General features: G+C 49.4%; 3 protein-coding genes across 3 annotated transcripts; all 3 read right to left on the bottom strand.

Moving 5' to 3' along the window:
• Window positions 1-2,475: 2,475 nt before the first annotated feature.
• On the bottom strand, window positions 2,476-5,690 carry pmvk (phosphomevalonate kinase). Its single transcript, XM_041239018.1, has 5 exons — window positions 5,508-5,690; window positions 4,922-4,985; window positions 3,897-4,049; window positions 3,633-3,762; window positions 2,476-2,998 (listed from the first exon to the last, which is right to left on the bottom strand). The coding sequence occupies exons 1-5, from the start codon at window positions 5,588-5,590 to the stop codon at window positions 2,856-2,858; spliced, it is 573 nt and encodes a 190-aa protein (XP_041094952.1). The 5' UTR covers window positions 5,591-5,690; the 3' UTR covers window positions 2,476-2,855.
• Window positions 5,691-8,205: 2,515 nt separating this feature from the next.
• LOC121306974 (prostate-associated microseminoprotein-like) lies at window positions 8,206-12,205 on the bottom strand. Its single transcript, XM_041239021.1, has 3 exons — window positions 11,714-12,205; window positions 11,030-11,138; window positions 8,206-8,464 (listed from the first exon to the last, which is right to left on the bottom strand). Exons 1-3 carry the CDS (start codon window positions 11,820-11,822, stop codon window positions 8,284-8,286), a joined length of 399 nt encoding a protein of 132 aa, XP_041094955.1. The 5' UTR covers window positions 11,823-12,205; the 3' UTR covers window positions 8,206-8,283.
• A 384-nt stretch (window positions 12,206-12,589) lies between these two features.
• otoa (otoancorin) lies at window positions 12,590-24,994 on the bottom strand. The gene is made up of 16 exons (XM_041239010.1): window positions 24,965-24,994; window positions 24,066-24,206; window positions 23,841-23,899; window positions 23,448-23,568; window positions 23,035-23,153; window positions 22,341-22,476; window positions 21,598-21,791; window positions 20,720-20,813; window positions 20,186-20,336; window positions 19,343-19,527; window positions 18,802-18,957; window positions 17,798-17,940; window positions 16,922-17,058; window positions 16,277-16,374; window positions 15,564-15,750; window positions 12,590-13,176 (listed from the first exon to the last, which is right to left on the bottom strand). Exons 2-16 carry the CDS (start codon window positions 24,096-24,098, stop codon window positions 13,103-13,105), a joined length of 1,887 nt encoding a protein of 628 aa, XP_041094944.1. The 5' UTR covers window positions 24,099-24,206; window positions 24,965-24,994; the 3' UTR covers window positions 12,590-13,102.
• Window positions 24,995-25,000: the final 6 nt, after the last annotated feature.

The raw sequence follows: 25,000 nt of genomic DNA, 5'->3' as shown, positions 1-25,000 counted from the left end.
ATATATTTGGATCTGCTATATTATATATTATATATATACACATGTGCCTGTAAGATATAATATATATATATATATTGCAGCTTCTCTTTTTTTTCCACGAGGAACAAAAGCAAAAACATGTACATCAATATGGATACCTCCTGTTACCTATGTTTTGGTGGTGAGGCACAATATAATACGTATATATATAGAGGGCGTTTTTTTCCCCAAAAACTCCTTGTTTTCGTTTTTGTACACTGTAGTTATACCTCCTGTTAAACATACATAGACAGACAGACAGGGCAGACAGAGCCGTGTGCCCGTGTATCAGACCACCCCCAGATCTGTGTCATCGATCTGCTTCATCTACCCGCCTGCATGCAAACACCTCTGGGTGTGAGGATTTCAATCTCCGCTCAGTAATCAGGGATACAGAAACACACCCGTGTGTGAAAATGTCAGACCGCTTTGTGCTTTAATCAGGAGCCTTAAAAGACTTCTAAAAAGTCTCCTGCGGCTCTGTGTTCCTTTCCTCTTTACTGTTTGAAATGAATTGCACGGGTGGCCTATCAAAGTCATCAATGCAATCAGACACTCGCTGCTGATTTTCAGTTCCAGCGGTTTGATTTCAGACGCACATCCAATCAGAAGCGACGGGGTGTTCTGCTCCAGTCACACACAGGTGTATTACACAGGTGTGATATATGAAGGGTTAAACAGAAAGGAACCACAGATCGTTACCATGGCAGCAAAAGCCGACAGATACGTTTTTCAAACACGCTTTCCCCAAAGATGCACAGATGTGTTCAAGTCGTCTTAAATCTGTTTCTAGATCTGAAATATACAAGCTGCATTTATAATGCAACGCCTCAGAAAAATGGAAATTATTATTATTATTATTATTATTATTATAGTTTGTTTTGTTTTTTTTTTTCTCCCAGAAACAGACACTTTCGAACCCACGGCTTTATTCCGCTCACTGCAAACAATAAAGTGCCTTGGACTTCGTACTGAAGGGAATGAAGAATCACACATTAAAAAATACTATATAGATATTTTGTGGCAGAGTAAGGGGGAGGAAAATGTAGTCCCAGTCAGATACAGGACTACATCCCCCAGAATGCCTCGGGGTTGGAGGAGGCCAGGTGTTTCTGGGGGATGTAGTCCTCCCCCCGCTCTATATGTGTGTATATATACATGAAGGATTCACCTTAGAATATGAATGATGAACCAGGATTGATTTAAATTTTATATTTTCTGCTCTTTCTAGTTACTCCTCCCAGAGTAACACGAATCTAATAAAGACCATTGTATTCTCTCCAGTGTGTCAATGTGTGTCAGTGTGTGTATGTGTGTGTATCAGTGTGTGTGCGTGTGTGTGTGTGTGTGTGTGTGTGTGTGCAGTGTGCTGCTGTGTCCCTTTTTGTTTATTCATATTGAATTTCACCCCCTCTGAATGAACTTTCTCTCATTCAAACACAAAGTGAAACATTTTTTATAGCAAAATATATTTATTAATTACATCTAATAAATTATGTTTCCTGATATTTTTCAATACTTCCTGCATGAAGGTCTGAAATTCTATTTAATTAGAATGAACTCACTCAGCTTCATAGAGTCCAGTGAAAGCTGCTGAATAATGTTCCCTTGTTCTCATATTGAATTGCACCCCCTCTATATAGAATGAACTCCCTCAGCTTCATAGAGTCCAGTGAAAGCTGCTGAATAATGTTCCCTTGTTCTCATATTGAATTGCACCCCCTCTATATAGAATGAACTCCCTCAGCTTCATAGAGTCCAGTGAAAGCTGCTGAATAATGTTCCCTTGTTAACATATTGAATTGCACCCCCTCTATATAGAATGAACTCCCTCAGCTTCATAGAGTCCAGTGAATCTGCTGAAATAATGTTCCCTTGTTATCATATTGAATTGCACCCCCTCTATATAGAATGAACTCCCTCAGCTTCATAGAGTCCAGTGAAAGCTGCTGAATAATGTTCCCTTGTTAACATATTGAATTGCACCCCCTCTATATAGAATGAACTCACTCAGCTTCATAGAGTCCAGTGAAAGCTGCTGAATAATGTTCCCTTGTTAACATATTGAATTGCACCCCCTCTATATAGAATGAACTCCCTCAGCTTCATAGAGTCCAGTGAAAGCTGCTGAATAATGTTCCCTTGTTAACATATTGAATTGCACCCCCTCTATATAGAATGAACTCCCTCAGCTTCATAGAGTCCAGTGAAAGCTGCTGAATAATGTTCCCTTGTTCTCATATTGAATTGCACCCCCTCTATATAGAATGAACTCCCTCAGCTTCATAGAGTCCAGTGAAAGCTGCTGAATAATGTTCCCTTGTTAACATATTGAATTGCATGAACTCCCTCAGCTTCATAGATAGTGAAAGCTGCTGAATAATGTTCCCTTGTTAACATATTGAATTGCACCCCCTCTATATAGAATGAACTCCCTCAGCTTCATAGAGTCCAGTGAAAGCTGCTGAATAATGTTCCCTTGTTCTCATATTGAATTGCACACCCAGCACTTTGTATAGTTTTCCAGATACTGAATTGAAATGGAAAACATTTGGAAATCTGACAGGAAACACTGAACTGCTGTCGCAGCTTCCTTCTGGTAGACTTTTTTTTTTTTTGCGATATCATTTTGATTCCATGATGTTAATAAAACATCTAAATTATGTTCATATAGTTTTTTGTTTTTTTTTAACGATGTGTCAATCCTAAAATCCTTGGCGACGCTAAACCTTTAGCTGCAGCTGTAGAGCTGTCTGAGTTCAGCACAATCACTCAAGTTACTGAACTCGCTAGAGGGGTTTCCTATTGGCGCTGCACTGCCCCCTTGTGGCCCCGTGTCAGAGCTGCAGGCAGTCCCGAACGACACTCAGGACCCTCTCCAGCTGCTCCTCCAATAGCGGCCCGTCGCTGTCGTTGCTGATCGTCCAATCGAAAGCCACGCCCTGGTCCAGCCCACACTCCGACTCTGCATCATCGATTCCTGCAGGCAGACGCGACCAATCAAACCTCTCTGTAAAGCCTCTCTGTGCTTTACAATGCTTCCCTATGCTTTACCAGACCTCTCTGTGCTTTACAATGCTTCCCTATGCTTTACCAGACCTCTCTGTGCTTTACAATGCTTCCCTGTGCTTTACCAGACCTCTCTGTGCTTTACAATGCTTCCCTGTGCTTTACCAGACCTCTCTGTGCTTTACAATGCTTCCCTGTGCTTTACCAGACCTCTCTGTGCTTTACAATGCTTCCCTGTGCTTTACCAGACCTCTCTGTGCTTTACAATGCTTCCCTATGCTTTACCAGACCTCTCTGTGCTTTACAATGCTTCCCTATGCTTTACCAGACCTCTCTGTGCTTTACAATGCTTCCCTGTGCTTTACCAGACCTCTCTGTGCTTTACAATGCTTCCCTGTGCTTTACCAGACCTCTCTGTGCTTTACAATGCTTCCCTGTGCTTTACCAGACCTCTCTGTGCTTTACAATGCTTCCCTATGCTTTACCAGACCTCTCTGTGCTTTACAATGCTTCCCTGTGCTTTACCAGACCTCTCTGTGCTTTACAATGCTTCCCTGTGCTTTACCAGACCTCTCTGTGCTTTACAATGCTTCCCTATGTGTTACCTGCAGTGTACACCCAGCCCCTCTCTCTCCTGGACTCTTCGCTGGCCCAGACCCTCACAGTGCGGGTCTGCTGTTGGTAGCGGCACCGGAACCACTCCACATCGGACCCCCGGCGAGCATCACTCACGATCTGAAAGAGGGGGGGGGGGGGTTACCGGGTAATGAAACTAGAAGAGACCGAGTCACGCAGACCAGCGTCTGGGCTCCAGTGCCTTCATCAGCAGACGAAGTGTTGGGGTTAGATTCAGGAATTCTGTCTCTCACCCACACTGGCTGGGGAACGTCCTGGACAATCAGCCGGCAGAAATATCCAGGATCGGCGTTCCTCTTCTCCTCCCCCCAGAGGATCATGTCCTCTCGGAATTTCTCCTTGTATCCGCTGGCATCCAGGAGCCTTTGGAAATCCAGGCCACGCTCCTGGAGAAACACAACCGCTGGGAAAGTCAGAAAACCTGAAAGAGAGGTTAGCACTGGAAATGTTATCCCAGGATTGAAGTGTACCAATGTACCACTGGATCCAACCTGCTATGCCCTGTATTTCCCTGTATTTAATGTATTCTGCATTAATTTGTGATGGTGCTCCACTATATAAAATAAAAATTGATTGATAAAGCATAATATCTGCATAAACTGACGTCAAATATGGTCCAGGACCAAAAAATTAATGTGCTTTAAATGCTTCGCTGTGCTTTACCAGACCTGGTGCTCCACAATGCTTCCCTGGCGCTACCAATAAAAATGCTTTAAATGCTTCCCTATGCTTTACCAGACCTCTCTGTGCTTTACAATGCTTCCCTATGCTTTACCAGACCTCTCTGTGCTTTACAATGCTTCCCTGTGCTTTACAATGCTTCCCTATGCTTTACCAGACCTCTCTGTGCTTTACAATGCTTCCCTGTGCTTTACCAGACCTCTCTGTGCTTTACAATGCTTCCCTGTGCTTTACCAGACCTCTCTGTGCTTTACAATGCTTCCCTATGCTTTACCAGACCTCTCTGTGCTTTACAATGCTTCCCTGTGCTTTACCAGACCTCTCTGTGCTTTACAATGCTTCCCTATGCTTTACCAGACCTCTCTGTGCTTTACAATGCTTCCCTGTGCTTTTCTAGACCTCTCTGTGGAGAGAGAGAGAGAGAAGTATATATCTACACATTATTTAGCTCAATATTTGTACAACAGCATCTATAAGCACAGAGAATGATTACAACAAACATCTACAAGAGGTGCAGACTGAACTGGAACAATACAGAACCGGTTCCGAGTGTTTCGTCGAGGATTCGTGGACCTACCTTGGCATACTGTTCCTTCAAAGGACCGGACAGTCTGAGAACGGCACACACACTGGACCCCAATCTGTGCAGAGCATTACATTCATCATTAAACAAGGAGGCATTGAGCAGTTTATCCAGAGCGACTCGCAGAGACCAGGGGGGTGAACTCTGCGTCATCAACAACTGCTGCTGCTGCTGCAGAGTCTCTTCCAATAGGACCTCGTTTGTTTCACGTCTCGTCCGAAGGACGGAGCACAAGGAGGTGAAGTGACTCGCTCAGGGTCACACACACACATATACATACACACATGCATGCATGCATGCAAGCACAGACACACACGCATGCATGCAAGCACAGACACACACACACACACACGCATGCATGCATGCATGCAAGCAAGCAACACACACACACACACACACACACACACACACAGGGAGTCAGTGGCTGAGCCGGGGCTTGAACCTCTGCGGTAACGAGCCCCCTCTCAAGATGGAGCGCCTGGATCCATTCCGGATTTCCCTACAAGGTTCATAACAGGACACGCGTGGACACGTCTTATTAATGTCCATCCCTCCCGTGTAAAAAAACCCACGCACCTACCTTTGCTGAATCATGCTGGTAACAAAATCCTTTCCGGATTTTCGCTTGCCGCTGAAGAGCAAAATCAGCTTCGGCGAATTCATGATTAAAAACTGAGTTTCACTGACAAAAAAACAAACAAACAGCTGAAAGCATATTATCAAGAAAAGCCCACTAGCGCGCTTTAAACGTCATGACAGAATCACACCACTGGACTCCACCAACAAGGATAGGGAGGAGGATAACACTATGCAAATATTATCATTTACAATTCCCTGCCAGCGGTGTTATTATATTAACAAGCAGACCATTTAAAAAAATAATTATGTTAAACTTACATCGAAAAATGCGACATTTTGTATAAATAAATGTTTCTTATGTCACGGATTATAAAAAGGGCGCCCCTGGAATGGAAATAGACCAGCTCACACGAGTAAGGGCGGACTGCCCCCAAACTCGAACCACGAGGACGAGTCCACTTTTTACAAAAAGGGGGAAACGGGGCGAGAGAGCGTGTTTATAGACGTTTTTATAACAAGAAAATTAGCCCAGGTTGTTAAAAGGTTCGTGTTTTACGTTGTGTTATTGTTGTTTTTTTTATTAAATGACGTGTAGATGTGCTTGTCAGCAGTTGGTTTTAGTTTGGAAGACGCATCAACGCCCCTCGTAAATATTTTGGATTCTGAAGCGCAGGTAAATTGCTGTCGCTTCTGCCCAGAGTCTTACCTGTTCTGAGAAGGTGAGGCTGCGGTAATTACTCGCATAGCGTGCCCATTAAAACCTATTTTAATATCCGCGCTGTGAATAAAAAAAAACAAAATAGGTATATAGGAAATAGGTCATTATTTGAAAATAATGGCTTCAGCTTCAACAAAATGATCTGCCTTATTTCACCTGCGTGTCTAACGCTAACCCTAACTATGCTGTGCTGAACTGCCCCGGTATATAAATCGCACAGCGCTGTGTGTTTGTTCTTGTTAGGATTGAAGTCATCGCTTTTAGGATATTGCTGATAATTGTACTGTAGTTCTTGATATGTATGCAAATGTGAGTCACCCTGGATAAGGGCGTCTGCTGAGAGATTAATTAATTTAATAATAATAATAATAATAATAATAATAATAATAAATAATAATTTAGTGCCGATGGGGGAAAAACAAAACCCTACTTGTATTGCAAACGCTTCTTGAGTCAACAAAACAAACAAATAAAAAATATGTATTTATTTATTTTAAATAGACACTTTTATTGTAATTTCAAAAGGAACCAAAACACAAACAAACAAACCTTATAGTAATGAGATAAATTCACAGAAACTAAACAAAAACTACACATGGATACACACACACACACACAGAGACACACCGGGAGCTGCCACTACAGCAGCATTAGCTACACACTCCAGTAGCTGCTGTCCTGAAACGCATTTCTACTGCAAACTCGAGTAAACGAAGCCCGGCGCTGTGTCTGAGGGCTGCAGGGGGTCCTCAAGTCAGCAGGGCCGGGTACAGTATGAACCCCGCCGCTAGTCCGCATTCAGACCAGCCGGCCGCAGAGCTGTCTGAGGCGACCCACTGGGGTTTCGTTAAGGTCGCGTCTTGGGGTCGCATTGAAGGATTGATCGCTGTTTGCTGCGTCTTCATATCGTATAATAAACACCACCAGTGCTGACAGACACAGTTCAAAACAGAGTAATACAACATATTCATGCCTTTGTGACACAGTTATACCCACAACACCAGAGAATGCCTTTGCTAGCCAGAGCGCTAGGATATCTGATTCATTTAAGATTGTCTATGTGAATTGCTGTTTTAATTCTGAATACCATCGGAACGTTTTGCTGTATAATTAATTTTTGGGGTTCAAATATGTGCGTGTGTGTGTGAGGCTCCGGGGGTCGTGTGTGTGTGTGAGGCTCCGGGGGTCGTGTGTGTGTGTGTGTGTGTGTGTGAGGCTCCGGGGGTCGTGTGTGTGTGTGTGTGTGTGTGTGGCTCCGTGTGTGTGTGTGTGTGTGTGAGGCTCCGGGGGTCGTGTGTGTCCGTGTGTGTGGCTCAGTGTGTGTGTGTGTGTGTGTGTGTGTGTGTGTGTGTGTGTGTGTGTGTGTGTGTGTGTGTGTGTGTGTGTGGGGGTCCGGGGTGTGGTGTGTGTGTGTGTGTGTGTGTGTGTGTGGGGGTCCGGTCGTGTGTGTGTACACTGTGTGGTGTGAGGATCACGCCCACACACACCACACACTCCGAGGCCCCCAGCACACACAGGCACACACACACACCGGATGGCCCCAGCCACAGTGTGTGTGTGTGTGAGGCTCCGGGGGTCGTGTGTGTGTGTGTGTGTGTGAGGCTCCGGGGGTCGTGTGTGTGTGTGTGTGTGTGTGTGTGTGTGGTCACCCCAGCACACACACCACACAACACACACACCGAGGTCCCCAGAACACACACACACACTCCGAGGCCCCCAGCACACACCATGTGTGTGTGTGTGTGAGGCTCCAGGGGTCGTGTGTGTGTGTGAGGCTCCGGGGGTCGTGTGTGTGTGTGTGTGTGTGAGGCTCCGGGGGTCGTGTGTGTGTGTGAGGCTCCGGGGGTCGTGTGTGTGTGTGTGTGAGGCTCCGGGGGTTGTGTGTGTGTGTGGGCTCCGGGGGTCGGTGTGTGTGTGTGTGTGTGAGGCTCCGGGGGTCGTGTGTGTGTGTGAGGCTCCGGGGGTCGGTGTGTGTGTGTGTGTGTGTGAGGCTCCGGGGGTGTGTGTGTGTGTGAGGCTCGGGGGTCGGGTGTGTGTGTGTGTCTCTCTCTTCTGGCAGTTAGTACAGGGGGTCGTTGGGCTCCTTCCACACCGTCCTCTCGCTGCCTCTCTGCCGGTTCCGCGCTGTGTTAGCAATGCACGGGATCTTGTGGTTCGCTCTCATCACCACGGCAACGCTGCACGAGTCCGGCTTGCGGATGACCTCACACCAGTCGGGGTAGTCCACGGGCTGCTGGCCACTGCAATAATAATAATAATAATAATGTGTGTGAATAATCAGTATGGGTCACGTTATTACACACACACCGGCACCCAGAGGCCACACACCACGTTCCACACGACCACGGCCCAGGAGGTGCGCTGTGTCTGGTGCAGGGTGTGTGTCTGGTGCAGGGTGCGCTGTGTCTGGTGCAGGGTGCGCTGTGTCTGGTGCAGGGTGTGTGTGTGGTGCAGGGTGCGCTGTGTCTGGTGCAGGGTGTGTGTCTGGTGCAGGGTGCGCTGTGGTCTGGTGCAGGGTGCGCTGTGTCTGGTGCAGGGTGCGCTGTGTCTGGTGCAGGGTGCGGGGTGTCTGGTGCAGGGTGCGCTGTGTCTGGTGCAGGGTGTGTGTGTGTGTGGTGGTGCAGGGTGCGCTGTGTCTGGTGCAGGGTGAGCTGTGTCTGGTGCAGGGTGCGCTGTGTCTGGTGCAGGGTGTCTGGTGCAGGGTGCGCTGTGTGTGTGTGCAGGGTGCGCTGTGTCTGGTGCAGGGTGCGCTGTGTCTGGTGCAGGGTGCGCTGTGTCTGGTGCAGGGTGCGCTGTGTCTGGTGCAGGGTGCGCTGTGTCTGGTGCAGGGTGCGCTGTGTCTGGTGCAGGGTGCGCTGTGTCTGGTGCAGGGTGCGCTGTGTCTGGTGCAGGGTGCGCTGTGTCTGGTGCAGGGTGCGCTGTGTCTGGTGCAGGGTGCGCTGTGGCTGGTGCAGGGTGCGCTGTGGCTGGTGCAGGGTGCGCTGTGTCTGGTGCAGGGTGCGGTGTGTCTGGTGCAGGGTGCGCTGTGTCTGGTGCAGGGTGCGCTGTGTCTGGTGCAGGGTGCGCTGGTGCAGGGTGCGCTGTGTCTGGTGCAGGGTGCGCTGTGTCTGGTGCAGGGTGCGCTGTGTCTGGTGCAGGGTGCGCTGGTGCAGGGTGCGCTGTGTCTGGTGCAGGGTGCGCTGTGTCTGGTGCAGGGTGCGCTGTGTCTGGTGCAGGGTGTCTGGTGCAGGGTGCGCTGTGTCTGGTGCAGGGTGCGCTGTGTCTGTGCAGGGTGCGCTGTGTCTGGTGCAGGGTGCGCTGTGGCTGGTGCAGGGTGCGCTGTGTCTGGTGCAGGGTGCTGGGTGGTCTGGTGCAGGGTGCACTGTGTCTGGTGCAGGGTGCGGTGTCTGGTGCAGGGTGCGCTGTGTCTGGTGCAGGGTGCACTGTGTCTGGTGCAGGGTGCGCTGTGTCTGGTGCAGGGTGCGCTGTGTCTGGTGCAGGGTGCACTGTGTCTGGTGCAGGGTGCGCTGTGTCTGGTGCAGGGTGCGCTGTGTCTGGTGCAGGGTGCGCTGTGTCTGGTGCAGGGTGCGCTGTGTCTGGTGCAGGGTGCGCTGTGTCTGGTGCAGGGTGCGCTGTGTCTGGTGCAGGGTGCGCTGTGTCTGGTGCAGGGTGCGCTGTGTCTGGTGCAGGGTGCGCTGTGTCTGGTGCAGGGTGCGCTGTGTCTGGTGCAGGGTGCGCTGTGTCTGGTGCAGGGTGCGCTGTGTCTGGTGCAGGGTGCGCTGTGTCTGGTGCAGGGTGCGGTGTGTCTGGTGCAGGGTGCACTGTGTCTGGTGCAGGGTGCGGTGTGTCTGGTGCAGGGTGCGCTGTGTCTGGTGCAGGGTGCGGGGTGTCTGGTGCAGGGTGCGCTGTGTCTGGTGCAGGGTGCGCTGTGTCTGGTGCAGGGTGCGCTGTGTCTGGTGCAGGGTGCGCTGTGTCTGGTGCAGGGTGCGCTGTGTCTGGTGCAGGGTGCGCTGTGTCTGGTGCAGGGTGCGCTGTGTCTGGTGCAGGGTGCGCTGTGTCTGGTGCAGGGTGCGCTGTGTCTGGTGCAGGGTGCGCTGTGTCTGGTGCAGGGTGCGCTGTGTCTGGTGCAGGGTGCGCTGTGTCTGGTGCAGGGTGCGCTGTGTCTGGTGCAGGGTGCACTGTGTCTGGTGCAGGGTGCGCTGTGGCTGGTGCAGGGTGCGCTGTGTCTGGTGCAGGGTGCAGGGTGTCTGGTGCAGGGTGCGCTGTGTCTGGTGCAGGGTGCGCTGTGTCTGGTGCAGGGTGCGCTGTGTCTGGTGCAGGGTGCGCTGTGTCTGGTGCAGGGTGCGCTGTGTCTGGTGCAGGGTGCGCTGTGTCTGGTGCAGGGTGCGGTGTGTCTGGTGCAGGGTGCGCTGTGTCTGGTGCAGGGTGCGCTGTGTCTGGTGCAGGGTGCGCTGTGTCTGGTGCAGGGTGTCTGGTGCAGGGTGCGCTGTGTCTGGTGCAGGGTGCACTGTGTCTGGTGCAGGGTGCGCTGTGTCTGGTGCAGGGTGCGCTGTGTCTGGTGCAGGGTGCGCTGTGTCTGGTGCAGGGTGCACTGTGTCTGGTGCAGGGTGCGCTGTGTCTGGTGCAGGGTGCGCTGTGTCTGGTGCAGGGTGCGCTGTGGCTGGTGCAGGGTGTCTGGTGCAGGGTGCGCTGTGGCTGGTGCAGGGTGCGCTGTGGCTGGTGCAGGGTGCGCTGTGTCTGGTGCAGGGTGCACTGTGTCTGGTGCAGGGTGCACTGTGTCCTAGGTGCATGGTGTCTAGGTGCAGGCTGCATGGCACAGTACTCACTCGTCACAGCACCCCACGCCGAAGGGGTTCAGGCAGATACACTGGAAACACTCCTTGGTCAGCCAGGTCTCCCCGATCCCAAACACCTGGCCCTTGTGCTCACAGCTCGCTGAGAGAGAGAGAGAGTACAAGGTGGACTGGGCGAGGCTGCTGTGCAATAGGAGTCTGATTCCCATCCCTGATCCATCTATCTGTGCCGAAATATCCCCACACTGCCACCAATACACTGTCGCTGTCTTCTCTATAAAATCAGCTAAAATTAAACTCCAGGACTGGATCACCTGCTGTGCAGCGGGAGTCTGATTATTAAACTCACAGTGAAAGCAGGACTGGATCACACTGCTGTGCAGCGGGAGTCTGATTATTAAACTCCTAGTGAAAGCAGGACTGGATCACACTGCTGTGCAGCGGGAGTCTGATTATTAAACTCCTAGTGAAAGCAGGACTGGATCACACTGCTGTGCAGCGGGAGTCTCATTATTAAACTCCTAGTGAAAGCAGGACTGGATCACACTGCTGTGCAGCGGGAGTCTGTGCTCCTAGTGAAAGCAGGACTGGATCACACTGCTGTGCGACGGGAGTCTCGTTTCCCATCCCAGCAGTTATTTCAAACGAGCCGAATTGTAAGTAAGAAAGACAAATGATGTCATAATAAATAAATAAAAATAAAAAATCCAATCTTACCTTTGCCGTTGAAGTAGCACTCTCCGCTTGCGTCCGCAACCCAGGGGCAAAGAACAGCGGAGATCAGCAGAAGCCTTCTCCCCCAGAACACGAGCGCAGGGCTTTGCATTGTACCCTCGATTAGACGTCACTTTCTTCCTCTTCAGAGAACGATCTCCCTTCCTTCTCTCTCTCTCTCTCTCTGTCTCCGTCTCCAGCTGATATCTCATGCAGTAGACGACAGTCCTATTTATACCTGTCTCTGTCTCTCTCTCTCTGTCTCTACACACAGTCTTGGGAAAGGCTAGATAAGACGAATCTGAGCTGGGATCGGCTAGTTTAGCTAATTTATTGTGTTTACCCAAACAGGATTGTGAACCTTGTCTCGTTGCACCGAATTAGCGGATTCAATCTTCTCTCTGTGTAAATACGATGCGCGGTGTTGCAGAGGGATGCTGGTAATCTCCTCAAGCAGTGTGTGTGTGTGTGTTTGCGTGTGGGGGGGCTATCTTTGCAAACACCGGGCCACCCTAGATAACCACGGCAAACATATCAGCTTTTTATTAAAAACAATTATTTTTAACGAGTGCCTCACAATTGAAAGAGGGAGAGAGAGAGAGAGAGAGAGAGAGAGAGAGAGAGAGAGAGAGAGAGAGAGATGAGTTGAAATATTTATCCCTCCCTTGTTTGGTTCTAGTTTTGTGAAATTAACGGTGCGTTTTTACCTCTTAAAAGCGGCCGGTAACCGCTTGGAAACGATGTCGAGTATTCGTTCATTCATTCATTCATTCATTCATTCATTCATTCATTTGTTCATTCATTCATTCATTTTTCTTTTTTCTTTTGGCTTTTGCATGTGGAAGTGAAGAACGACACAAGAGCAGACCTGCTTGCATGTCTATATATTCATTTATTTATTGATTCATTGAGTTCTACAGATTATAGATATAAAGATATCGCTATAGAGCGATCAGCTTCAGCAAATGAAACACACTCTTTCTTTCTATCAGTTACACAACTTACAAGATAGAAGAGAGACAGAGTCAACAAGACATATCAACTGAGAGAAGAGAGACAGAGTCGACCAGACATATCAACTGAGAGAAGAGAGATAGAGTCGACTAGACATATCAACTGAGAGAAGAGAGATAGAGTCGACCAGACATATCAACTGAGAGAAGAGAGACAGAGTCGACCAGACATATCAACTGAGAGAAGAGAGACAGAGTCGACCAGACATATCAACTGAGAGAAGAGAAACAGAGTCGACCAGACATATCAACTGAGAGAAGAGAGACAGAGTCGACCAGACATATCAACTGAGAGAAGAGATTACAAAATTGAAAGTTGCCTCAAAAGACACATTGTCTTTTAAATTGCAAGTTGAACTGAACATTTGAAACGATGTGATTATGGTGCCAAGGTGAGAAGAAGGAGGGGCAGCGTCAGGACCAGCACTCCCAGTATCCCCAGTGGATCAGAGCCTGTGGGACAGAGACAGGAAAATCAGACACAGGAATCTCCAGCTTTGAGGCTGGAGGGGATCAAAGAGAACACAAACTGGAGGACAGGAGAAGCCCGGTCAGAAACCAGGGCTGCGGTCCATTCCCAATTCCAACGCATTGATCAGATTGATGGATCAGCGTGGAGCTTAAAAGAGCTTCTTACAACAGACAGCAAAATCACTTCCATTGAAAGAATAGGAACTGATATTCCTGAGCCCACATATAACACTAATAATAATAATAATAATAGTTGTGATTGCTCTAGTTGTTTCATTTCATTGGAAGCTCAGTTTTGATTGATTCTCAAACAGCAGCTTCTTCGGTGGAAGTGATTCTGCAGCCTCTTGTGAGAATCTCATTTTAACAGCACGCTGCTGCGGATCGATCACTCTGATCAGCGCTGAGGTGTGGGAATTGATTAAAAGGTTAAGGAATGGAATTGTTATTATTATTACTATTATTATGAGTATATGGATTTGTCAGATGCCTTTATCCCAGGAGACTCACTCAGGTGTTACAGGGCAGCGCAGGGTTACAATGCAAGCTTCATACTGAAACACAGTGTAGTTTACAGCAAGTGCAAATAATAACACTGCTAGAATACAAGATGAACTAGGATGCTGTGTATAATAATAACACTGAACTAGGATGCCGTGTATAATAATAACACTGCTAGAATACAATATGAACTAGGATGCTGTGTATAATAATAACACTGCTAGAATACAATATGAACTAGGATGCCGTGTATAATAATAACACTGCTAGAATACAATATGAACTAGGATGCCGTGTATAATAATAACACTGCTAGAATACAATATGAACTAGGATGCCGTGTATAATAATAACACTGCTAGAATACAATATGAACTAGGATGCTGTGTATAATAATAACACTGCTAGAATACAATATGAACTAGGATGCTGTGTATAATAATAACACTGCTAGAATACAATATGAACTAGGATGCCGTATATAATAACACTAACACTGGATGCTGTATAATAATAACACTGCTAGAATACAATATGAACTAGGATGCCGTGTATAATAATAACACTGCTAGAATACAATATGAACTAGGATGCCGTGTATAATAATAACACTGCTAGAATACAATATGAACTAGGATGCCGTGTATAATAATAACACTGCTAGAATACAATATGAACTAGGATGCCGTGTATAATAATAACACTGCTAGAATACAATATGAACTAGGATGCCGTGTATAATAAACACTGCTAGAATACAATATGAACTAGGATGCTAATAACACTGCTAGAATACAATATGAACTAGGATGCTGTGTATAATAATAACACTGCTAGAATACAATATGAACTAGGATGCTGTGTATAATAATAACACTGCTAGAATAATATGAACTAGGATGCCGTGTATAATAATAACACTGCTAGAATACAATATGAACTAGGATGCTGTGTATAATAATAACACTGCTAGAATACAATATGAACTAGGATGCCGTGTATAATAATAACACTGCTAGAATACAATATGAACTAGGATGCTGTGTATAATAATAACACTGCTAGAATACAATATGAACTAGGATGCTGTGTATAATAATAACACTGCTAGAATACAATATGAACTAGGATGCTGTGTATAATAATAACACTGCTAGAATCCAATATGAACTAGGATGCTGTGTATAATAATAACACTGCTAGAATACAATATGAACTAGGATGCTGTGTATAATAATAACACTGCTAGAATCCAATATGAACTAGGATGCTGTGTATAATAATAACACTGCTAGAATACAATATGAACTAGGATGCCGTGTATAATAATAACACTGCTAGAATACAATATGAACTAGGATGCCGTGTATAATAATAACACTGCTAGAATACAATATGAACTAGGATGCTGTGTATAATAATAACACTGCTAGAATACAATATGAACTAGGATGCTGTGTATAATAATAACACTGCTAGAATATGAACTAGGATGCTGTGTATAATAATAACACTGCTAGAATCCAATATGAACTAGGATGCTGTGTATAATAATAACACTGCTAGAATACAGGATATAATAATAACACTGAACTAGGATGCTGTGTATAATAATAACACTGCTAGAATACAATATGAACTAGGATGCTGTGTATAATAATAACACTGCTAGAATACAATATGTACTCGGATGCAGCCAGTTAGGATCACAGCAGTTCTATCTCCAGTGACATGTTAGCAGTGCAATAGTGCAAGGATAGCGCATCAGCTGAGGGTCCAGGACCGCGGTGCTGAGGGCAGGCCAGTCCAGAGCAGAGCAGGAGGGGCGGAGCAGGAGATCTACAAACTGGAAAAAAACAGCCACAGACCTCCTTTCACTGGAGCAGCTGTTCCGGGCTCCTTGACGACGACGGGGGCGGCGACTCTCTCCACGGCAACCCCCATCGCGTCAGAGAGCGCCTCCCTCTGGGCCTGGCTCAGCACTGCAGCCTGGTCAGCCGTTACCGTGGCAGCGTTCACAGGTCCCAAGGCTCTCAGCTGGCTGACCGAAAGGGTCTGCTCAAAAGAAAGAAAGAAATTGAGAAAGAATACTTCTTGGCTAGTGAGATGAGTGCTCTCTTCAATCTATACTGTTATTTATTCCTTATTATCACATCTTACGATGCTGACAAAAACACCATAGACTGGAGCTGTTTGGAGATGGTGCTTACAATTAAAAAAGATATACAACAAAAAATATATGGTTGTGAATTCCCACTATAGCTCAGAGATTGAAATCAGACTCCTGCTACACAGCAGTGTCACCCAGTCCAGGTTTCACTAGCAGCTTGATCAGCCCCAGTGTGTCTAGGGAACAAACTCAGGTGTGTCTGATTATTAAACTCAGGTGTGCATTATTATTATTATTATTATTATTATTATTATTATTATTATTATTATTATTATTATCATACACACTGGGGCTGATCAAGCTGGTAGTGAAACCTGGACTGGGTGACCCTGCTGTGCAATAGGAGTCCCTGTATTTAACCTGTTGCTGGAGGTGGTTTGGAAAGCCCCCTCCTCCCCCATGTTTACTCACCGCTAGCCGGTCGGCTGGGATCAGAGGGATGGCTGAGGGGGAGATGAAGGGCATGGCTGAGGGGTCCAAGGACTTCAGCTCCATAGCACTAGCACCGGCTGCAGAAAATCAGAGACACAGGAGAGCCCACTCACACCCTGGCTTGCCATTCTAATGAATATGCTTTACCAGACCTCTCTGTGCTTTACAATGCTTCCCTGTGCTTTACCAGACCTCTCTGTGCTTTACAATGCTTCCCTATGCTTTTCCAGACCTCTCTGTGCTTTACAATGCTTCCCTATGCTTTACCAGACCTCTCTGTGCTTTACAATGCTTCCCTATGCTTTACCAGACCTCTCTGTGCTTTACAATGCTTCTCTATGCTTTACCACACCTCTCTGTGCTTTACAATGCTTCCATGTGCTTTACCAGACCTCTCTGTGCTTTATAATGCTTCCCTGTGCTTTACCAGACCTCTCTGTGCTTTACAATGCTTCCCTATGCTTTACCAGACCTCTCTGTGCTTTACAATGCTTCCCTATGCTTTGCCAAGCTGTCACTGTGCTTGCTCACACTTTGCTGTGCTTTTCCTGCAGGATAGTGTTCTCAGGGGTGTGTTGGGGGTGTGTTGGGGATGTGAGTGGGGGGGGGGGTCTCATCTCTTACCCAGCACGTTCCCGATCTCGCTCAGCTCGCATGCTGTCCAGTTCTTCACATCTCCGAAGCTGGTGACCGCTTTGCTCTTCAGCGCCCCCATGATGGCGGGAGGGCAGCTGACCGCTCCGACTAGGGCAGCAGCGAGCCTGACCACAAACAGAGTGATGAGGGAGAGGGTCAGAACCGGGACAGTGGGACGGTGGAGACTGGTGAGCTACCGGCCCCGGGCGGACCGAAACCAGCCTGCAGGGTTCTGTACAGTTCTGTATAGACTCCCGTGTACAGCACACACCTGTACACACAGACTCACCTGTACAGCACACACCTGTACACACAGACTCACCTGTACAGCACACACCTGTACACACAGACACACCTGTACACACAGACTCACCTGTACACACAGACTCACCTGTACAGCACACACACAGACTCACCTGTACACACACACCTGACTCACCTGTACAGCACACACCTGTACACACAGACTCACCTGTACAGCACACACCTGTGCACACAGACTCACCTGTACAGCACACACCTGTGCACACAGACACACCTGTACACAGACTCACACAGCCACACCTGTACACACAGACTCACCTGTACAGCACACACCTGTGCACACAGACTCACCTGTACAGCACACACCTGTACACACAGACACACCTGTACACACAGACTCACCTGTACAGCACACACCTGTACACACAGACTCACCTGTACAGCACACACCTGTGCACACAGACTCACCTGTACAGCACACACCTGTGCACACAGACTCACCTGTACAGCACACACCTGTGCACACAGACTCACCTGTACAGCACACACCTGTACACACAGACTCACCTGTACAGCACACACCTGTGCACACAGACTCACCTGTATGCCTCGACGCTGATCTGAGACACCTGAGCCTCGCTCATCCCGCAGAGGAAGCCCCCGAGTCCGGCGAGCTGCACGGCCCCGAGGGAGGAGGGGGTGAGGAGGGACAGCTGCAGGAAGCGCTGGAGCAGGGCGGCCCGCTGAGAGAGGAGGACACGGGGGGAGACATGGTCACAGTGGGGACAGGGGGACGCATCTGAGCTTGTTACCTAGACACACTGTGCTATCTATCTGTCTATCTATCTATCCCATGTTACCACCAATGTACTGTCGCTGTCTCCTCTATGACTATCTATCTACCTAGATGGAAATAAAGACTCCCGTTGCACAGCAGTGTGATCCAGTCCTGCTTTCACTAGGAGTTTAATAATCAGACTCCCGCTGCACAGCAGTGTGATGCAGTCCTGGTTTCACTAGGAGTTTAATAATGAGACTCCCGCTGCACAGCAGTGTGATCCAGTCCTGCTTTCACTAGGAGTTTAATAATCAGACACACCTGAGCTTGTTGCCTAGACACACTGGGGCTGATCAAGCTGCTAGTGAAACCTGGACTGGGTGTCTCTGCTGTGCAATAGGAGTCTGATTCCCAGCCCTGGACTGGGTGTCTCTGCTGTGCAATAGGAGTCTGATTCCCAGCCCTGGACTGGGTGTCTCTGCTGTGCAATAGGAGTCTGATTCCCAGCCCTGGACTGGGTGTCTCTGCTGTGCAATAGGAGTCTGATTCCCAGCCCTGGACTGGGTGTCTCTGCTGTGCAATAGGAGTCTGATTCCCAGTCCTGGACTGGGTGTCTCTGCTGTGCAATAGGAGTCTGATTCCCAGCCCTGGACTGGGTGTCTCTGCTGTGCAATAGGAGTCTGATTCCCAGCCCTGGACTGGGTGTCTCTGCTGTGCAATAGGAGTCTGATTCCCAGCCCTGGACTGGGTGTCTCTGCTGTGCAGTAGGAGTCTCATTCCCAGCCCTGTGCTATCTGGAATGGTATCGAGCGTGGCTCTGTCTTACCTTCTCCTGCGTCCATCCGGAGCACGGAGCCACAGCTGAGAGAGTGTCCACAGAGCTGACCTCGACCAGGCCCAGCTCAGAGGAGTTGAACGCGGGCAGCAGGCACCCCAACGCCAGGGTCTGCTCTGCGCTGTACCCTGAGGGGGGTCCCCAAGCCTGGGAACAAACAGGGGAGGGGGGTCAGGAACAGGGGGTACCTTCTCAAAAAAAACCACCCTGCAACCATCCTTCTTCACTGCAGACTATAACGAGGGTACAGTAAGCCAAGTGGAATTGGATTGAGACGGGCTGACTGTGGCAGAGGTGTGTGTGACATGCTGTACACATGGAGTGTGGTTTGTTCTTTGGTTCTGCTGTGTACCGTGAAGTGCTTTGCGATACTTTCGTATTAAAAGCGTCATATAACATGCAATAAATCTGTAATATAAGTTAAATATCTTGCCAGGAACCCCCCCCCCCCCCCCCCCCCCCCCCCCCCCTTGGAAAACAACTGGACATGTGACCTTGACGTCACCCCCCCACCACAGCCCCACCCCCTCACCTGGATGGCTTGACCCTTGAGAGCCGCGAGTTGCTGGTCAGTGAAGCCGTTGACCGCCGCGAGAGTGGACAGGCCATCCACAAAGGTCTTGTTGGACATGCAGGACAGTTGGTCGGGTGACCAGTAGACATTAGCGTCTCCCAGGTCCAGAATCTCCTGCAGGGTGGGGGACACTGGACAGGAAACTAGACGTGGGGGACGAGGACAGAGGCAAGAAGAAGGCATTAGAACCTGTAATTCTTAAATTCTCAGATTTTATAAGGAAGACAGTATATTGGTGCTAAAATGGGATATTTATCATAAGTGGAAATAAGACTCCCACTGCACAGCAGTGTGATCCAGTCCTGCTTTCACTAAGAGTTTAATAATAAGATTATTTTTTGTTACCTAGACACACTGGGGTTGATCAAGCTGCTAGTGAAACCTGGACTGGGTGACACTGCTGTGCAATAGGAGTCTGATTCCCATTCCTGATCTATCTGTCTAAATATCCCCTGTTACCATCAATACACTGCCGCATTCTTCTCTGTAAAATCAGCTAAAAACCTCCTTCAACCAACAACTATCCTTCTATCTACAGGGCTGGGAATAACACCTCCAGATGCGTCATCGATCTCCTTCATCTACCCGCCTGCATGCAAACACCTCTGGGTGTGAGGATTTCAATCTCCACTCAGTGAACAGGGATACAGAAACACACTCGTGTGTGAAAATGTCAGACTGCTTTGTGTGCGGCTCTGTGTTCCTTTTCTCTTTACTGTTTGAAATGAATTGCACGGGTGGTCTATCAAAGTGAACAATGCAATCAGACAATCATTGCTTCCTGCCCCCAGCCCGCTGTACCTGCCCTGCGGAGCCGCTGGGAAGAGGTGCTGAGGTGGAACAGGGTCTCCCGGACGCTGGACAGGTTCAGGCAGATATCAAAATCCACAGGGGCGGGGGTGAGGGGAGGGGGGGGCTGGGAGGAGAGCAGGTCAAGCAGGATGTCCTTCATCTGGAGTTAAAACCACAAAAACAGAGAGAGAGATATACAGATAGATAGATATACAGATAGAGAGAGAGGTATACAGATAGAGAGATATACAGATAGATAGAGAGATATACAGATAGAGAGAGAGATGTACAGATAGATAGACAGATATACAGATAGATAGAGATATACAGATAGATATACAGATAGACAGAGAGATGTACAGATTGATAGAGAGATATACAGATAGATAGAGAGATATACAGATAGATAGACAGATAAATATATAGATCAAGGATGGGAATCAGACTCCCGCTGCACAGCAGTGTGATCCAGTAGGAGTCTTGTTCCCTCCCCTGCAGGCTCGCTGTGCTGGCTCGCAGTGTGGAGTGCTGGGCAATGCTTACCGTTTTAGACACAGTGCGAAGGGAGCTGCTATTGAACAGAGCCAGCAAGGGACCCAGTGACATTACCACCTCCATTGACCAATTAGAGGGTTTCCTGGGAAGAATGATGCACTGGATTACACACACGGGGAGCCTCCATTCCTGCAACTTCAGATGGCCCTCTCCCCTCTCTCTGCTCCCCTCTCCCTCTCTCTCCGCTCCCCTCTCCTCTCTCCCCTCTCCCTCTCCCCTCTCTCCGCTCCCCTCTCCCCTCTCTCCGCTCCCCTCTCCCTCTCCCTCTGCTACCTCTCCCCTCTCTCCGCTCCCCTCTCCCTCTCTCTCCGCTCCCCTCTCCCTCTCCCTCTGCTACCTCTCCCCTCTCTCTGCTCCCCTCTCCCACTCTCTCCGCTCCCCTCTCCTCTCTCCCCTCTTCCTCTCCCCTCTCTCTGCTCCCCTCTCCCTCTCTCTCCGCTCCCCTCTCCCTCTCCCTCTGCTACCTCTCCCCTCTCTCCGCTCCCCTCTCCCACTCTCTCCGCTCCCCTCTCCTCTCTCCCCTCTCCCTCTCCCCTCTCTCTCTCTCCCCTCTCCCTCTCTCCCTCTGCTCTCTCTCCCCTCTCTCTCTCCCCTCTCCCCTCTTTCTCTCCCCTCTCTCCTCCCCTCTCCCCTCTCCCTCTCCCCCTCTCTCCGCTCCCCTCTCCCTCTCCCTCTGCTACCTCTCCCCTCTCTCTGCTCCCCTCTCCCTCTCTCTCCGCTCCCCTCTCCCTCTCTCTCTGCTAACTCTCCCCTCTCTCTCTCCCTCTCTCCCCTCTCTCCCCTCTCCTCTCTCCTCTCTCCCCTCTCCCTCTCCCCTCTTTCTGCTCCCCTCTCCCTCTCCCTCCACTCCCTCTCTCCTCTCTCACCCGTTCAGCTCCTCTATCCTGGCAGTCACCGCCCCTCTCTGCTCGATGCGAAGCTGCCTGCACTGTGTGAGGAGGGCCAGGCTGGCGTTGAACACTGCGGGGGCCACATCCGACATGTTCTGGGGGCTCAGTTCACAGATCAGGGGCCCCAGCAGAGCCACGTCGTCCACAGACAGACCACGAGCCGTCTTTTTAAAGCTGGGGGGGGGGGGGGGGGGGGGGGGGGGGGGGGGGGGGGGGGGGGGGGGGCAAAATTGTAAAGCAGAGAATGGTAAAGCACAGGGAAGCATTGTAAAGCACAGAGAAGCATTGTGAAGCACAGAGAGGTCTGGTAAAGCATAGGGAAGCATTGTAAAGCACAGAGAGGTCTGGTAAAGCATAGGGAAGCATTGTAAAGCACAGAGAGGTCTGGTAAAGCACAGGGAAGCATTGTAAAGCACAGAGAGGTGTGGTAAAGCATAGGGAAGCATTGTAAAGCACAGAGAGGTCTGGTAAAGCATAGGGAAGCATTGTAAAGCACAGAGAGGTGTGGTAAAGCATAGGGAAGGATTGTAAAACACAGAGAGGTGTGGTAAAGCATATTAAGCATAACCATAGCAAACCAGGGTAAACGATGGTAAATGCATAAAGTAAGCATGGGAAAAGCATGGGGAGAAACTGTCTAAAATACCAGGGTAAGGTTTTCTAAGGAATGAAGTGGGGAGATGGCTTTTTAAACATAGGGAAACCGCGCAAGGCATTACCAGACAGGCGAAGGCTTTCTCTCGGAGAGCCGGCCGCAGGGGAGACCTCCTGGGGAGGAAAGAGAGATCGACTGCAAACAACTTCTCCATCAAGCAGGGACACACCAAAGCAGGGAGACTGGAGAGCTGAGGGAGCCTGGAGGAGAGAGGGGAGAGAGGGGGAGAGGGAGAGAGAGAGGGGAGAGGGGAGAGAGGGGAGGGGGGGAGAGAGGGGGAGAGAGGAGAGAGAGAGAGGGGGAGAGAGAGAGGGGAGAGAGGGGAGAGAGAGGGAGAGAGGGGAGAGAGGGAGAGGGAGAGGGAGAGAGAGGGGAGAGGGGGAGAGAGAGGGAGAGAGAGGGGAGAGGGAGAGAGGAGAGAGGAGAGAGGGAGAGGGAGAGAGAGGGGAGACGGTGGGAAGTTATATATATATATATAGATATATAGATACATAAATATGAATGCCATTTTATTCCGTTTTCTGAAAACAAAAGAAGAAAACTGAGTACTTCCAGTAAACTTAATGCGCTGACTGTGAAAAGAAAGAAAGAAACAAGCAAGCAAACCGAGCAGAAATGAGAAACACACTCAACATCTCTCACTGCCCAGCACCCTGGAGCCAGCATTCTGCACACATGCATATCGGCACTGTGTCTGAAATGATCTAAGAGCTGAACACCCACAGGGTTTGAATCCTGATCCAAGCGCTGGTACTCACGTCAGGTGCAGCAGGAAGAGCGGAGGGACGACTTGCAGCTCGGAATTGTTCATGCTGCCAAAGTAATCGGCGCGGGTTCGATTGAGAGTAGCCCACAGCTTCTTAGCAGAGCAGGCCAGCTGAGAATGAACGAAAGACAAAGCTGAATGGAACTTGAAGCCTCTGCTCTGCGGCTTGCTGCTTGGTTTCAGGAGACTGTAGGTTTCAGGACGCTGCGCAGCACACCAGGCAGGGAGATCTGGGGGTTTGATACAGCAAACCCCAAACTAGGTCTCCCCCCAGGGGGGTCTCCTGGAACCAGCTTTCAAGCCGCTGAAAAAGTGGCTTTTTGTTCCTCTCTGCAAACATCTCCAATTCTCTGCTTTCAAAATCTGAATGCTCCAGGCTGTGCTGTGGTTCTGGTGGTTCAGTACCTGGTGCTGAGAGAGCCACACCTTGTTCTCCGACAGGGCGGCTGCTGTCTCCAGCATGCTCTGATCACTGATGGAATCGATCTGGTCACACGTGACGCCCTGCAGAGCAGAGCCCAGCATCCTGCGCACATGCAAACAACACGTCAATGAGAGATTACCCCTAACCCTAACCCTAACCCTAACCCTGACCCTGACCCTAACCCTAACCCTAACCCTAACCCTAACCCTAACCTTACCCCTAACCCTAACCCTGACCCTGACCCTAACCCTGACCCTAGCTCCAATCCTAACCCTACCCCTAACCCAAGCTCTTTTCTGACACAGTTGTGTACTTGCACATGTCGTGCACAAAGACTGATGCGTGTAAAAGGCTAGAACTGAACGATTACTCACCTGATGTCTGCGGGCTGAATTCCCCCCCCTCCAAACAGCTTCTTTACCAGGTGAGCTGCCTGAGAGAGAGAGAGAGAGAGAGAGAGAGAGAGAGAGACAGGCTGACAGTCTGATCTTTTGACTGTCCTGAGATTTTGATTACAGAGCTCAGTTGCTGCTGGGGCTGTTAGCTGCTGGTGGCCCGCGACTGGCCTGGATATGGCCTCGGTCTGGCCTGGGTCTTACCTGGCCCCGGTTCCAGCTCTTGCCCTGGATCATTCCCACTGAGTCAACGGAGGCCTGCTGGAGCGTGTGAAGAGCCAGGCTGCCAACCAGAGAGCCCGGCAAGGACTGGAGCACCGCGGAGGCATTGACATCCCTCTGGATCTGCAGGGAGAAGAAGCAGAGAGCAGCTTCAAACACTGAGAGAATCAGAGCGTGCATCAGTGTGAGAGTGAGAGAGCAGCTTCAAACACTAAGAGAATCAGAGCGTGCATCAGTGTGAGAGTGAGAGAGCGGCTTCAAACACTGAGAGAATCAGAGCGTGCATCAGTGTGAGAGTGAGAGAGCGGCTTCAAACACTGAGAGAATCAGAGCGTGCATCAGTGTGAGAGTGAGAGAGCGGCTTCAAACACTGAGAGAATCAGAGCGTGCATCAGTGTGAGAGTGAGAGAGCGGCTTCAAACACTGAGAGAATCAGAGCGTGCATCAGTGTGAGAGTGAGAGAGCGGCTTCAAACACTGAGAGAATCAGAGCGTGCATCAGTGTGAAAGTGAGAGAGCGGCTTCAAACACTGAGAGAATCAGAGCGTGCATCAGTGTGAGAGTGAGAGAGCGGCTTCAAACACTGAGAGAATCAGAGCGTGCATCAGTGTGAGAGTGAGAGAGCGGCTTCAAGCACTGAGAGAATCAGAGCGTGCATCAGTGTGAGAGTGAGAGAGCAGCTTCAAACACTGAGAGAATCAACTCAGCGAGCGAGTGAGTGAGTGAGAGAGTGTGTGAGAGTGAGCGAGTGTGTGAGAGTGAGCGAGTGTGAGAGAGTGAGAGAGTGTCAATCTGTGTGTGTGTGTAAGTGTCAGTATGTCAGTGTGTGTGTGCAGTGTGCGAGCGTGTCTCAGTGTCTCAGTGTCTCAGTGCGTCTCTCACCGCATTGACCAGGGCTTTTCTCTGCAGGGGGGACAG

This window comes from Polyodon spathula, chromosome 51, assembly GCF_017654505.1.
Source record: "Polyodon spathula isolate WHYD16114869_AA chromosome 51, ASM1765450v1, whole genome shotgun sequence".
Taxonomy (NCBI): domain Eukaryota; kingdom Metazoa; phylum Chordata; class Actinopteri; order Acipenseriformes; family Polyodontidae; genus Polyodon; species Polyodon spathula.
The sequence above is the reverse complement of the archived record's forward strand: the minus strand, read 5'-3'. Positions and strand labels throughout refer to the sequence as shown.